At 47.7% G+C, this 16,446-nt stretch overlaps 1 protein-coding gene across 1 annotated transcript in view; it reads left to right on the plus strand.

Moving 5' to 3' along the window:
• Positions 1–16,139, plus strand: part of Bves (blood vessel epicardial substance) — a 31,786-nt gene extending 15,647 nt beyond the window's left edge. The window contains exons 6-8 of the mRNA XM_052163852.1: positions 1,985–2,152; positions 3,013–3,154; positions 15,681–16,139. Coding sequence (XP_052019812.1) covers positions 1,985–2,152; positions 3,013–3,154; positions 15,681–15,805 — 435 coding nt within the window. The 3' untranslated portion in view covers positions 15,806–16,139. The remainder of the gene's footprint in view (positions 1–1,984; positions 2,153–3,012; positions 3,155–15,680) is intronic.
• The last annotated feature ends 307 nt before the right edge of the window (positions 16,140–16,446 follow it).

Here is a 16,446-nt window from a genome sequence, read left to right on the forward strand (position 1 = left end):
CTCTTCTGTGTGAGTGTAGGTAGACCAGTACTCTGTTGTAGTCAGGCATTCCGACCTGAAGACACATGAGCCCCCGCATCAGCAAGCTTCAGAGTCCACACATATATGTCAGCAGATGAGTTTTCTGGTTAGGATTTGAATGTCATCATGAGGGAACAGATATCATACAGGGTGTTGAAGAGCATTTGTATGGTAAGAGAAGCTTCAGGATCCTGAGCCCTGATAGTATGAATAAGGGGATTGTTGGAGAATACTTGAGCTCTCTAGTGATGTGACAGTACCCACTTCTGCTTTTCCATGTTGTGCTCCTTACCATGAGCGTATGGTGTCTCAGTTCTGTGCTAGTTTGAGAACCTAATTCAGTAGTAGGCTACCTTGGAGCCGACCTTGAACCCTGTGGCAGAACCAGCTGTTCTCATCAGTAGCTCACCTGGACCTTTGACTCTTTCTCGCTGTTTTTATGAGTCATCTGGGTGAAAGATTTTTTCATATATAATCTCAGGTGCTAGTGGTGTAGGTCAATAGCAAGCAGCTAACTCTACAGTAAAATACCTAACTTAACAGTAGAACAGCTCACTCAATCATAGAACAGCTCACTCAATCATAGAACAGCTCACTCAATCATAGAACAGCTAACTCAATAGTAGAACTGCTAACTCAGTGGTAGAACAGCTAACTTAATGGTTCAACGGTCGAACAGCAAACTCAACAGTAGAACAGCTAACTCAACAGTAGAACTGCTAACTCAATGGTAGAACGGCTAACTCAAAGGTAGAACAACTAACTCAGTGGTAGAACATTTACTTGACCCTGGGTAGACATACACACACATATACACACACATACATACATAGACATATGAATACACTTACACACACACACACCAGCTTTCTCCCTCTCTTTCCTCTCTCTCCCTCTCCCCCATCCCAGAGTTCATTTGCTTAAAGGCCTGTGTCTTAGTTAGGGTTTCCTTTGCTGTGAACAGACACCATGACCAAGGCAACAATTAATTGGGGTTGGTTTATAGGTTCAGAGGTTCAGTACATTATCGTGATGGGAAGCATGGCACTGTCCAGGCAGATATGGTGGTGGAAGAGCCAAGAGTTCTACATCTTGTTCTGAAGCAGCAGGAGAGTCTCTTCTGCACTGGGCAGACCTTAAGCATAGGACCTCAATGACCAACCCCTCAGCGACTCACTTCCCCCCACAAGGCCACTCACTTCCCATGGGCCAAGCATAGGCAAACCACCACTGCCTGCCTTTAAACCTCAGTGTAAATAGCAGGCAGTGTAAACAGCAGGTGAAGAAATACTTAGTCATAAATATCCTATTGCAACATCTGCAGTATTGACACAATGGCTGTTCTTCTGTCCTGAAACCACACAAACCAAGCTATAAAACAGAGAAGTTGCCTGGATTTAGCCTACAGATTGTTTGCTTTTAAACATATATTAAGGAATGTGGTTGGTTTGTAACTAACTTAATGGATATTTCTTTTCCTTTCTTCCATCCTTCCTTGCTCGCTCCCTCCCTCCTTCCCTTCTTCTTTCTCTCTCTCTCTCTTTCTTTCTTTCTTTCTTTCTTCCTTCCTTTCTTCCTTTCTTCTTCTCTCTCTCCCTTCTTCCCTCCCTCCCTCCTGTTCTCCCTCCCCCCTCTCTTTCTTTCTTTTCCTTCCTTCCTTCCTTCCTTCCTTCCTTCCTTCCTTCCTTCCTTCCTTCCTTCCTTCTTTCCTTCCTTCCTTCCTTTTTTGGATTTCTTTGTATATTGTCCTGGAACACGTTCTGTAGACAAGTCTGGCCTCTTACTCAAGGGACCCACCTGTCTTTGCCTCCTGAGTGCTGGGATTAAAGGTGTGCATCACCACTGTCCGGCTTGACACACATTTCTATGGAAGTGTCTACTAGCTTCTCTTCAGTCCGTTTAACAAACTGATAACTTATTTACGATATGTATAACTTTGCTAGTATTTTTGTCTTCTCAACAGGTCACCATTGTTGCAGATGACAACTGCAGGTTCTTATGCTGGTCAAGAGAACGGCTGACATACTTTCTGGAGTCAGAGCCTTTTCTGTATGAAATCTTTAGGTACCTTATTGGAAAAGACATTACAAATAAGCTGTACTCCCTGAATGATCCTACCTTAAATGATAAAGTAAGTGCTTTTCTGATATTTTTTTTTGGGGGGGGGGTCGAGAAATATGTATATTTCCCTGAATTTTCACTAAGTATTCATAAACCTCAGAGGGGGTGGTTATAATGGACAGACTCTTTAGCAAGTCCTATCTTGAAGGCAAGGGATATTTGGCAATTTCTGTCATTGTCATAGCTTGACCTAACTGTTGTGGACTAACGTGTATGGGATGGGATACTCTCCTTTCCAAAAGTCTTCACGCATTCTAAGGGGTGGGGAGGGTGTGGGCATGGGCGTGGGCGTGGAGAAGGCATGGAAAGGCAGTACTCCAGGAAGTAAGACTAATAGTTCAACCTTGGTGTCTTCCACATCTCCCAGGAATCCAGAGACCAGGAGAAGGTGGACTTTCAGATCTTAGGACAGCTTAGTTTTCTGCATTTGTTGAGAAGGAAATGAAAACAGTTACAGATGAGAACTTTTAAAACCTCTTTCCTGTGATATGTACTACCTGCTAGGAACAGTGAATGTGATGGTCCTACGAGGGCACCTCGTCCAGGTGCTTCTCACCTTAAGCCGGGGGCTCAGAAGAGTGCCGGCCTGTTATGCGTGAGGCCTTGGGTTCGAACCCTAACCCCACAAGGAGGAAAGAAGAAGGGTTTGCTTACTCCTTCAGATTAATGCATAGATTATTCATACTTATAAGTTTAGAATAATGTATCTAAAGTAATAGCTAATACTAAAAGCCACAACATACAGTTACAGAGCACTTGATCACTCCCCCTTTTGGGGGCACTAATATCAAAGGGTAGTACCTGCTGTTTATAGGGAATATGTGATTCGACTGCTATAAATCTCAGGCATCTTGGAACTCTGCTTTGTAGAAAGTGAAGAAGCTGGAGCCACAGATGAGCCTCTGCACGCAGATCTCCATGCTGGAGATGAGGAACAGCATCACGAGCTCCAGCGACTGCGAGGACGGCCTCCACCACTTCCTGCGGGGCTCCACCAGCACGACCTCTCTCCGTGAGTCCCCGCAACACTGACTCTCCCCCGCTCCGAGAGATGCCCCTAGAACAGACAGTTGGAACACTTTGGTCAGATAAATTACTTTGCAAGTGACTGTTCTGTAGCCTAGAAGAACTACTGCCCTGGGCTTGACATAGACTGAAATCCAGCTCTAGAGCGCGCATGTCTGCTTCTCAAACCGTTCACTTCTTTTGCCATCTCTTTGGCTGACACTCTGGCCACTGGCGTGGCGTGCATGGATCTGAGTGTTTGGGCGGCTGCCTCGTGTTGTGGCTCCAGTGCAAGACAGGCAGAGCAGTGTGTGAGAGGTCATGGGCAGCTCATGGCCGGCTTCTCGATCCAGTCTGCACCCAAGAGTTCAAAAGCAGGCAGGCGCCGGGCAGTGGTGGCGCACGCCTTTAATCCCAGCACATGGGAGGCAGAGGCAGGCTGATTTCTGAGTTCGAGGCCAGCCTGGTCTACAGAGTGGGTTCCAGGACAGCCAGGGCTACACAGAGAAACCCTGTCTAGAAAAAACCAAAAAAAACAAACATACAAACAAAGCAAGCAGGCTTTAGGGTGTCCTTGAAGGCGCTCACTCCACGGCTGTGTGGGTAACATCCGTATGCTACCATGAAGCTAACAAGACTTCCATATGCTTCGTGCCATCGTAGATGACACAAGCCACACAGATGCTCAGAACCAGTAACACAAAAGAAACTAGGTTATTTTAAGAATTCATTGCTTGAAATTTAAGAATTATTTTGAAAGTAGGAAAGCTTTGGATTATGATATAATCCTTCATAAAGGTAGGCACATTCTTTGCTTGCATAAACTTAAAAACTCTTCATATGTCTTGGTACGCTCCCGTGCAAAGGAACCGAGAATTCAACCCTCACTCCGCACTGTCAGTGTCTGAATGCGCTACAGGAGCTGGATGACATTCTAAAGTCTGCACAGGGAGAAGGGGTTGAATTTACAAGACCATATTACCAGCATTCAGGAGAGACCAAACTTCACCTCTTCCTTTCTAGGGCTTTCTTCTGGCTTGTCCTGAGAATTGTAATTCTCACAAGACAGATTAGAGTGGTGAACTAAGCTTCTTCAGGTCTTTCCTTGTCATCTGAAATTTCTATGATTAATGTGCATAGTTTTTTTTTTCTTGTTAAACAGCAATATGGAGGGCAGGGACTTAGGTTGGAAGTATTAAACATAACAGTTATTTAAGTGAGGTTTACATAGCGCCCAGTCTGTCATCGTGTAGGAAGGGCATCTGTTGTTACCTAGGACCTTGTCTGCTTGTCAGAAACAAGAGAAAGGACCAAGTGGGCTTTTCAGTGTGCCATGAAGAGCTTTGACTCTTTCAGAGACAAACTCCAAACCCAAGTGGAGATAGAAATATACCTCGGACAGAAAGGGGACCTCAAGGGCAGCACGTCTGAGAAATCAAGGGGGGGTGTGTTTTGTTCCAGTGTGGCTTAATTTAGGGTGCTACACCCGGCTTCTGCCAGGCTCTCCTCATTCCGGAACCTGGCAGAGGGAGGACTTAGAGGGCAGCCATGGCTGTGACAGAGAGAGACATCCTGAAGCTCCACCCAGAGTGACAGATGCTTGTCCTTTGGCAGTGGGTACCCTTTAGCCAGCAGCAGCCCTGTGGGCGGCAGAGAGTTCTGCAGCGAGGCTGGAGGGCGGCTACACGGACAGAGCCCTGCCCTAGCCCAGAGACTATTAACTTTGCAGATGAGGACATTGGTAGTACTTAGTGCTACCTGAGTACTCAGCACCCATAGCTCGCCTCAGTCCCTGCTGGGATACAGATTGAGGGATCTGGTCTGAATGTGACACTCAACGCTTGTAAGACCCACTTGGCCCTCAGCAAAAACCTTCCTACCCTGCGGGCACGGAAGCTGATGTCACCACACCAGCTTTCCGGAAAAGATAAAGGGGGTGGGATTTGTTGACGGTCAAGGACACAGTATGGGGATTTCATATGGTGAGACATAGTTAATCCTCGTGATGAAAAAGTTCAGAGGCATGATGGGGAGATGCTCCGGTGGGTAAGGGGCCGCTGGGCAGGAAGGCGGACCTGAGTCTGGATCACAACACCCACATTAAAAAGCCTGCGTTGGCAGTATGCATCAGTAACCCCAGAACTGTAGGGGGCGCTAACAGGCAGAGGCCCAGAGTTTGCTGACCAGTCAAGCATTGCCAACTGGTTCAGTGAGAGTCGGCCTCAAAAAATAAGGCACCCACTGTGTAGACCGTCTAGCTGGATCCAAAAGCTACAGGTTCAAGGAGACAGTACCTCAAAGAAATACAGTGAAAGGTGCAAGGAGGGGTGCCTGGTGCCCTTTCCTTGGCTCCATGGATGTGTGTGCATGCGTGTGTATACACACACACACACATACACACACACACTGGAAAAGCAGTTTTAAAAAATTAAAAATAATATAAAATGATGGTAAAAGACACCCGATGGGTTATTTTTTTTTTTGAGGGATTTTCAATTTTTACTTTATTTTGTGTGTATGGGTATTCTGCCTGCAGTAATGTCTGTATACTATATGTGTGCAGTGCCCTTAGACGCCAGAAGAGGGCATCTGAGCCCTTGGAAATGGAATTACAGATAGTCTTTAGCTGCCTTGGGCGTACTAGGAATTAAACCCAGGTCTGCTGGAAGAGCAGCCAGTGCTTTTAACCAGTGAGTCTTACCTCCAGCCCTTTAATAAATACCTATTATTATTTTTAATTAAAATATAATCACATCATCCTCCCTTCCCTTTCCTCCTTTCAGCTTCTTCTGTGCCTACTTCCTCAAAAAATTCATGGTCTCTTTATATTTGTCATTGATCTATAAATATGTCATTATACACATCAGTTGATATATACTCATAAATTATAAATTCAGCTTCTGAGTTCCTTTGGTGTGGCTTGTGCGTGTATGATCTCAGCCTTTGGATTACCCGTTAGTGAGTTCATTCCCGTGGACAATCCGTTCTCCCTCTCCCGGCAGCCTGCGTTTACCTGCCGTTCTTTTCTAGTTATTGAGTCCAGGCGATTTTCCTCTTCCACATTAGCATGTTTGTTGATGTTGTCATTTAGCAGGGACACCCAGAGTTTAATCTCTCACCTTCACACGTATATGCGCACACACAAACATGTATATCCACCACACACCTAGCAAACAGTATGTAAACATAAACCCATACATTAAAAGCCTCCTCTCAGCCGGGTGGTGGTGGCGCACGCCTGTAATCCCAGCACTCTGGGAGGCAGAGGCAGGCGGATCTCTGAGTTCGAGGCCAGCCTGGTCTACAGAGTGAGTTCCAGGACAGCCAGGGCTACACAGAGAAACCCTGTCTCGAAAAAAACCAAATTCCAAAAACCAAAAAACCAAAAAAAAAATAATAATAATAATAATAAAAGCCTCCTCTCTGATTTATTTAATTAAATAAAAAGGTTAAACCAACCAGATGTTGAGGTATATGCCTGTAACCTCAGAGCTCTAGAGGTAGAGGCAGGTAGGGTTCAGCCTGGAGGCCAGCGTGAGCTGTCAAACAACCCTAAAAAGAAAATTAGCTTGGTGTTTAGACACAGATACTGTGTAGCAAATGAGAAAATCTTATAATGAAAAGTTGATCTCGGGCTAGAGAGATAGATGGCTCAGCGGTTAAGAGCACTGACTGCTCTTCCAGAGGTCCTGAGTTCACGTGAGATCACAACCATCTGTAATGAGATCGGATGCCCTCTTCTGGTGTGTCTGAAGACAGCTACCGTGTACTTACATATAATAATAGATTAAAAAAAAAGTTGCTCTCTTCCAGTTCTACTTTAGCTCTTTTCCTAAGAGACTCTTGTTCAGTGTTCTCATGAATTCGCCGTTACTTGTTGGTTTATCCATTTACATCTCTGCTGGCCTAACCCGGCTCACTTCTGACCCCTTCCTCATGCTGTTCAGCTTGGTACTGTCCGTAGATGTTATTGTTCAGAGTTCACTTCGGAGCATCAAGTGATGCAGTCTAAGTCCCTTCCCTTTCTCTCTGCGTGTTGAAAACCATACAGACACTGGCAGACACTGGCATCCCTAGCTTTTGTGGTTTGGATATGGATGTCTTCCAGAGGGTCAAGGGTCTGAACGTGCAGCCCCAGGCTGGTGCTTGGGTTTGGAAGGTTGTAGAATCTGTAAGAGCCAGAGCTTCACGGAGAAAGCGTGTCTTCCGACTCTGTAGCTCAGCCCCAGTCTTCTCTCTGCTTCCCGACTGTGGAAGCAATGTGGCCGGCAGCATCTTGCTCCAGCTCCTGTGCCTTCTGCAGCACAGGGGCCTGCCCCTCCCTAGCCAGCAGCGGGAGGCAGGCCTTCTCGCTCTAGTTTTTCAGTTGTGTGCTTTTACCAGAAAATGCAGGAAGTAACTAATACGGCAACCCTTCCCAGTCCCTCCTTTCAGACTAAAATAAATAATAATAATAAATAAAATAAATAATAAATAAAAATTAATTTTAAAAAAAGCCTTCCGCTTTTATTCTGAAACTCTCGGGATTGCCGCACGTTCTCCTATAACTACAGCTAAACCTACCCTGCTTTGTAACCGTGACATTATGATTTATGCAGAACCCGGTAGTAGGTTCTTCCTGCATTAATTATTTTTGAGGTCTGTGTCATACCAAGTACAAATACATATTTTCCTTTTGTACATAATATAAAAGTTAATCCCATAAACTTTAAAATGTTTGGATTGTTTGGAGGGGCTTGGGGGTTCTTTGTTTGTTGAGACAGGGTCACACAGCCATGTCTGGCCTCACACCTCTTATGTGGTGGAGTCCACCTCGCCTTCTCATCGCCTGCCTCCGCCTCCCGAGTTCTGCGCCTGCAGCTGTGTGTTACCTACAGTTTAGTTTTGATTGACAGTGTAACAGCTGTCTCTGCTTATGGGCAGTGTAATGTCCGGGTACACAACGGGATTGATTGGCTTTCACCTTAAGTCTACTGTTGTCCAGCTGTGGCTTGTGACCCCTTGGGGGGCAGGGGGGGAGTCATCACCGTAGCAAACTTATTAAGTAGCAATGAAATAATGTTCTGGTTGGGGTCACCACCGCATGAGGAGCTGCAGTAAAGGGTCACAGCATGAGTAGGGGGAGAGCCTCTGGACTGAGTAGTTACCTTGTGTTTGGGTTGAGAGCTTCAGAATCCTCTCCTCCTGCCGCCTTGCTGTATTAGGGACACAGTCAGCTTTTCTCCTATGCAGCGGTGTCAGGGTCTCCCCTGCCGTGCTGCAGCCACAGCTCACTCCATCCTTATACTCTCAAGCACTTGTGTGCCTTGCTCTCTCTCCCTTGAGACTGTCTGAGTGGGTTGGGGGATCGGATGGGGGGCTGGCGGGGGCGGGGGAAGGGAGAGGCCTGAGCCCTTGAATCCTAACGAGCTAGGCTCAGGTCCCTGCCCTCAACGGGCCAGTTAGAGGCAGTTCACACTGAAAAACAGAGGAAGGAGATTTCCTCAGCACTGTCACATTGGGAAGAAGAGGGAGAGGTTCAGAGACACCACCCACCCACCCCCCACCCCTCAGATCACATCACGTTTGCGTCCTGACGGGAGGTTTAGGTTTAAAGAGAGGGCAGGGGGTGTGCACAGCCATCAACTCAGGCTGGAATGTGGAATACACGTCTGTGTCTTTGTGGGCCCAGTCTCTCCTGTAGGATGGTCTGACAAATGGTCACATGCATGAGCTCCCCTTTCGCTGGCCAGTAGGGCCACAGCCTTTTCCTTGCACCACCATGCCACCTCTGGGAAAATTCCATTTTCTCAGGGTCCATTGTCTTCATGGTCTGTTAGCCAAAGGGAAGACCCAGGTGTCTTTTGTGAACCACTTCCCCCCGCCAGGAAGGTTATAGGAGAAAGCATTGTGCACTGACTCTCTGGTGTCTGCCAGCTCCCCGGTCAGCCTGTCCCTTGAGGGGAGAGTCCTTACTGCTTCTTGCGATCCCTGGCAGGGAGCCATGCTGTTCTGTGGTGATGTTAGTTGCCATTTTTCCTTATCCGGACCTTTTCCATTCTGCTAGCTCTCAGCCAACTCCACCGACATTTTCTCAGAGACCTTTTCCCAGAGCCGGCCTCCAGCCTCCTCCAGAGGTGTGACAGGGCTGTCATCCTGGAACCTGCCTTCTCTGTCTGTCCTCTTCCTCAGCTTCCTCCTCACAGACCAAAAGGGGTTGTAGGAGTCCTGGTGCGCACCCCGGACGCCTGAGCATCTGACTACGCCCTGGTCAGGGAGGACCCTCTGAGCCAGAGAAGCTCTCAGGAAGAGCCACTAGCCCGATGTGTCCTGACTATTCTCCCTCGTCTTGTGTCCTTGTCCTGAGTTCCCTGGTGTCAGTGTTGAATCATTCAAGGGAAAATTGAGTGTAAAGGCCACAGCCTCCTCTCAATAGGTATTGTGCGGAAAAGTTCTATTCAGACGCCTCGATCAAGAACAACGTGTAGGGCTGAGGATATACCTCAGTAGAGGACTTGTCTAGCCTCAGACCCTGGGTTTGACCCCCAATTGAAGGAGGGAGGAAGTAAAGGGAGGGGAACAGAAGAGGTGGGGGAAATGGGGGGCAGGAGAAAGAAAGGGAACCAGTGTCTATAAATAAATAGAGGCAGGAAATGAATGATAATTCTTTAAGTCCTTCCTCATCACTAGTCATCAGAAATTGTATACTCTAATTAAAGTCCTAACCCTTGTAAAAAAAATTTAATTACGTTCCTCGATAAAGCAGTTGGCCAGATGGTTACGCATAATAACACTTGGAAAACAACTAAGCAAATGTCGTGAGGGTTAACAGGGGAAGAGGATGTCTGATAGATGACAGGCAGTATCATGCCTTAAAAAACTGCTTCTCAATCCAGGAGGAGTCTCTGACAAACTTCCGATTCCAGAGCATAACCCCCTCGCAGCTCAGACTATGGCCGCTTCCTCCTCTCTGGCCACGGGCACGACCTTCACTCTGGATCTAAGAACAGCTAATCATCTGTTTACTCTCGTCCTAGGAAAGGCCCTTGGGCCCTGGTGTAATTATAAGCACACTGAAATAGAAATGAGCTTTAATAGGCACAGGGTTCTGACAAATGGAATTTCCCTCGCTCCCTTTCCTCTTGGCTGGGCATCAGCTTTGACTGCCACATCTGATCGCTCTGGTCCAGGCATTAAAAGTCCTGTAGTTCTAACGAGAGATTTTAGGAAGATAGGCAAGGGTCTGTGGAGGACAGAGCTTGTGTCCACAGCATGTCCCTATCTGCAGAGGACCTGTAAGGACACATTGGGACCTCACAGTGTGCTCTGGTCCCCACTGAGAGGCTTTGCTGAGAGGTGTCAGGTCACTCTCTGGTGTCTGGCACAAGTGGACGTGTCCACTGTTGGGGTCAGGATGTGACTGAGCCTCAGTCCTCCACACCCGCTGTGCTCAGGAGTACAACCCAGAGTGACAGTTCTCTCTGCTTACCTGAGTCTCTGTGACCCTGGGTCCCCTCACAATCAAGGTGCCCTCTGGCTGTGCTTTTTCCAGGAGTTGAGTGTTTATGGGAAGGGTGTGGAATTTTGTTGACAAGGATCTTTTGATGCGAAGGTAACTTCATGTAACTATTTGATGGTTTTATACCCTGTCTGGAGTGCATGCAGTTCTGTTGGAGACTACTTCTTTCATATGCTTTTATACTAAATTGCTAACTAATAGTCATAGTGCAGCAAATTAGAAGGTAATTATTACTATTAGAAACTAATAGTAAAAAATAATTATAAAGATCTCTTCCTGGCTATAACTTATAGTTAAAATATCTCCCAACTATGAATATAGTTTAAATAGGAAAATGCAAGTATCAGTTTTCTAGAAATTTTATGGCTATAGAAGAATTATTTCCCCCTCCCCCAACATTGGAATAGAAAAGCATCCTAGAGATTGGCATGAACCCTGTAGTAACATCTTTGAAGGATGCAGGTAATAGGAAAAGGTACTTGAATAAAGATATGCCCACTTCCCCCTCGGCCTCTGAACCTTCACCTGTGTGTAAGGCAGGTGGCTCTTCTGGGCAAAGGCCTGGGATGCCTCAGGGTAGACAGGCAATCCTGGGACACCTCAGTGTAGACAGGCAATCCTGGGATGCTTCAGTGTAGACAGGTAGTGCAAACCGGTCAAGCTGCTACGAGGACTGTGTTGCGGCTCAGCTTCTCAAGTGGGATATAGCTCCCTTGGAGTGCGATGGCCCTTCATGGGTTTTTGTTTTTGTTTTGTTTTGTTTGTTTTCTGATACTCTAAAGTGGTTTTCGATTTAAGGGGCAAGAACATAATTACACATAATTACACAGTGTGGTAAGGGTCATTGAGTCTTCCCCTAACCTGGAGGTCTCCCTGTGGGTCTGAGACTCCCTCTAGGGACCAGGTGACCTCCTCACTCTTCAAAGCTAATTGTTGACAGTGGTAGATTCTCAGGCAGGCCAGTGACCTGTCAAATTGCTGACTGTGACATTCCCTTAGAGCCTCAGCCCCAGCCTGACATCAGGAAGCCTGGGCGGAGGCCGTCTGAGGTTTTGATTCCTAGCCAGGAACTGGGCAGCTGAGAGGCACCGGGCGGTGGCTGGTGCAGTGATCAGCTTGCTCCTCTCCCTCGCTGTCTATCCTGGCGGAGACACAAGGAAGCAGCATTGCAGGAGGACTGGGCTGTGTGACACTCGGAGGACAGACTAAGTAGTCTCAGTTCTGTGAGCACCTGACTTGTCCTTCTAGGAGGTCTGTCCAAAGGCTCCCTCCCTGAGGAGGAACAGAGTCCTCGCCCATTCAGATCATTTCATGTCTTTATTTGTCCCTGAAGGTAATGGAGAGATACTAGTGTGGTGCTGCCTGTGGGGTGTCACACTGCTCTGAAGACTGGTGTGAGTCCCGAGGATTATATAAGTCAGACTGGATCGCCACGTTTAGTTCTCCGTGTGTGTGTGTGTGTGTGTGTGTGTGTGTGTGTCAGGGTAGGGACTAGATGGTGCGGCTGATCCCATCCTGGTTTTCCAGGTTGAACTTGCACTCACGACTGCCCTGCCTCAGCTGCCCAGGTGCTGGGGTGGCATGCATGCTGCCGTGCCCAGCGCCCAGTGCTCCAGGATATAAGCCTGCAGCTAACACCTTCCAGTCCCTTGCCCCTCTGCCATTGATGGCCTTTCTTTCTTTCTTTCTTTCTTTCTTTCTTTCTTTCTTTCTTTCTTTCTTTCTTTCTTTCTTTCTTTCTTTCTTTCTTTTTTTGGTTTTTCGAGACAGGGTTTCTCTGTGTAGCCCTGGCTGTCCTGGAACTCACTCTGTAGACCAGTCTGGCCTTGAACTCAGAATTCCTCCTGCCTCTGCCTTAGGACCCTTCCCTCACTCCTGGGCATTAGGACCCCGCCCAAGTGCTGGGATTAAAGGCAAGCACAACTACTGCCCAGCTGACATTTTCTTTAGAGCCAGAGTTCTTGGCCATATGCTAGGCAGTGTCATATTAGTCTTCCAGCACCAGTGAGGGGGGGTCCTAATGCCCAGCAGTGAGGGGGTCCTAATGCCCAGCAGTGAGGGGGGGGGTCCTAATGTCCAGCGGTGAGGTTAAGGTCTAATGCCCAGGAGTGAGCGCAGGTCCTAAGCATACAGCCACAAAGGTGCATCCTGTTTGCTGCCACCAGCACAGCACAGACCTATGGTGGTCAAGACCAGAGACTTCAGTGTTTGCAAAGTCGAGACCCATGTGTGATGAGGGATGTCGCAGTGAGATTTCTCCAGCACTGGACCTACCTAATTTGAAGGAAGACTGGCGGTACCCAGCACTGGGGTTAGGCTTGCCTGGGATTCCTTGTGGCCACCCCCTGTGCCTCCTACTGTCTCAGACTCACTCACCTCTGACAGTTCCTGAAGAGTGCTTGATGAAGGGATTTTCTTAAGTCACCACACATGCAAAGAACAGTGAGGGGTCTGTCATGGAGAGAGGACATGGTGAGTTCAACCCTTAAGGGGCTTGTTTTGTTTTCCAGTAAGGGGGCGAGCGGTACGAGGCACCCAGTAGTGTGGTGCAGAATTGAGGTGAAGATGGTAGAAGGAATTAGGAGGGATCCTACAGAGGAACGCTACAAAGGATGGATAGAAATTTGGCGTGTAAGGAGGTAGGGAGGGGCTATTCCAGATAGAAAGGCAAGGAGAGACAGGGAAGGAAAAAGTAGGGTGCATTGAAAAGCAGTGAGTTTGTAGGGCATAGGCCTCCCCTGGGCCTGCCTGAGAGGGATCCCTGAGTTTGGTTAACAGCTGTCAACACCCAGCCCTGATCCTTTTAGTGCTACCCACTAGTGTTTTCCCAGGAAGATGTTATGAAAATGGAATGCAACTCTTTCCCAGAAGAGCTGAAAGTTCTTGGGAGGGTTTCCTCGACCATTCCAATTATATTGGAACATTGAAAGCAACATTTTTTTTTCTGTGAGAAGATACCAGAGATTGGGTTAAATGGTTGAGAGACTCATCCCATTTGGACTGTAAGGTAGAGTCCAGTCTCACAGGCCGTAGGCTGTCATCCCTGGCTAGACAAATGGACCTGAAAACTACAGTCAGTCCCCTTCTATCAGAAGGAACTGGGTGTGTTTGTTCCAGCTGTTTGCAGCCGTGGCTTCGCTGTGTGCTATTGATTCGGTTTAATGCTCTTAAGCATGCTGTCCTCGGGGTTTTTATGAGCGTGCAGATTCTCAACCTGAGTTAATATTTTATGAGATTCAGTCATAACTAGAGGCCATGGCAAAGGCCCCCTTGCCCTCCCAGGGCCGCTGATATGCAGAAGCACAAGCTGCTGTCTACACGCAAACCCCATTCCTGCTGAGGGAATGATGGATTCTGATAACTATTTTCATTTAGACCACTGACCTCCGGGGGCTCTATTGATCCATGTTCTTACAAACATTAACAAGGCGAACATTCTATTTCCCATACTGATCTAAGAACTTAGAAATCGCATATGCCTCCTAAGAACTTGCCAGGTCAGCACAATCCTAACTGGTTCTATGTCACAAAGAAGTGCCCTACCCAGTCACACCACTAGGGGGCAGCACAGTGGGAAACGGTTCCTGAGCTTCTCTGAGCTGGCCACTGGTCACATGGCCTTTATCACTTACAGAGGTAAGTGTGTGGTGGCTAAGTACAGAGCATCCTGCTCTCACTAGTACGGCCTTCCTCTCAGGAGCAGCCTGGGACATGCCTGGTACCCTACCTGCCCCCCATGGATACGTAGCCATTTTCAGTGCCTGGTGGCTTACTCAGCAGCCGCCACCGTGTATATTTTCAGTTTGGCTAGTCTGCGTCACATCTAAGGTCCTTCTGCACCGGGCTGTTGTCCCCAAGCATTTGAAGAGTTGAGTGTCAGCCTCTGTCCTTCCCCAACACAGTGCCACAGTAGCACAAAAAGATGGCCAGGTGCGGGAGGGTCAAGCAGGTAGAGACTCTTAGAGGATGGGTCTCGGCCTTGAAGGCAGCGATGGAAGGAAGGGAATTCAGGCTTACCTTGTTATATGGGGAGTTTGTCACACATCTTCAAAGTCTACTTTATAAAAACTTGCTTTTAGGGCTAACAAAATGTCTCAGGAGGCAAAGGCACTTTCTCCAGTCGCAACAAGTCGAGTTCAGTCCCCAGGACCCATGTATTGGATGGAAAGAACCAACTTCCACACAAATGCCGTGGAGCGAATGCACAAACACATGCACACATACATGAGAAATATAATCAAGGGGCTGGAGAGGTGGCTCAGCGGTTAAGAGCACTGACTGCTCTTCCAGAGGTCCTGAGTTCAAATCCCACAACCACATGGTGACTCACAATCACCTGTAATGAGATCTGACGCCCTCTTCTGGAGTGTCTGGAGACAGCTACAGTGTACTTATATATAATAATTAAATAAATCTTTTTTACAAAGTAAAGAAAAAAAGAAATATTATAAAAAAAAATGTGTGTCTCTTTGGGTGGTATCTGCCCCCGATCAGGCATAGATCATGATATGGTGGGTGTACCATGAGCTTCGGGTGAATGAGAGAGTAAATGAATTGTCTCTTTGGTCACATATCATCCACAAAGTCCCTGGGGATGCACTGCCCCCTGATGTCTGTGATCAGTCTCCTCCAGTCCAGGAAGTAGCTAAACTTGTGGTGGCAGAAAATAGAATTTTTGGTCGTTTTCTGTTAAAGGCTTTAGTTTAGGAAAACAACTGTTCTTTAAGGAACTATTTGTTAAAACAACTTTCCAAGACCAATATCAATTAGATGAAGTCTGATGCAAGGTACCACTCTGGGGCATGTAAGCTGCATCAGACCTGGGAACGGTCCCCGGAAATCCTGCCTGTTTATGAGGCCCATGCTACCTAGGCGAGGCGCAGGCGGCAGGCCGTTCTGCCCTAGACCGACTCGCACCCCCAACTTAGTTGCTCACCAAACCTCTTGCCTGAGCCGTGGAGGATGCTGCGTTCCCGGAGGGACCGCCCGGGTGTCGGCGTGCATTCAGCAGTTGTCATTCTGTCCTCCTTTACAGCCGTGTCCTCACCGCAGCAGCGAGCCTCGGCCAAGATGAAGCCGATTGAGGAAGGGGTAGAAGATGACGACGAGGTCTTCGTGCCGGGGTCTCCAGACGCGCTCCGGGTGCATCAGCTGCCTTGAGCGCCATCTGGCGGGTGTCCGGGAAAGGAAAGCGAGCAGACGTCCCGCACTCTGCCTTGGTGACCTCCGGGTGCTGTCAGTCCTGCCAGATGGGGAGTGAAGGAGGGCGGTGGACAGGAGCTGTGTGCTGCCTGTCCCGTCAGGCAGCCCCTGTGTTAGCCGGGCCTTCTGGCTAGACCTTGCTCTATTTTGAGATACGTATTTTTGCAGTAGATATATTAATATTATTTTAGTTACTCCTAAAGCTATCAGCAGCACAAACACCTTTTCGCTTATTTTTCTAAGTTGTGGCGCTTTTCTCACGTGTACTTTTCCCTCTATCGTGGGAATTTAGAACGAGTTGTTCTGCTGGTCATTTTAACGATGTAAGTCGAAATGGAGGCCGACATGACATTAAAAAGTTTACCTTTTGTTCAATTGACTCTTTTATGGCGCTTTAGACAAAGACTTGTCCTCGTTCCCCGCCCCAAGACCAGAAGTGATCCCCTTACTAGGGCCACCCTCCTTGTTGGGTGCTTGCCATTTATCAGTGACTCTGGACCCTGGAGCTGTACTGAGGAGTGTCAGCGTTTCTGAGCTCAGTGCCAACTCTCAGCTAAACCAAACTTTCTGTCTTGGAATTTGGAGCCATCTTGGCCACA

This window comes from Apodemus sylvaticus, chromosome 19 (genome assembly GCF_947179515.1).
Source record: "Apodemus sylvaticus chromosome 19, mApoSyl1.1, whole genome shotgun sequence".
Taxonomy (NCBI): domain Eukaryota; kingdom Metazoa; phylum Chordata; class Mammalia; order Rodentia; family Muridae; genus Apodemus; species Apodemus sylvaticus.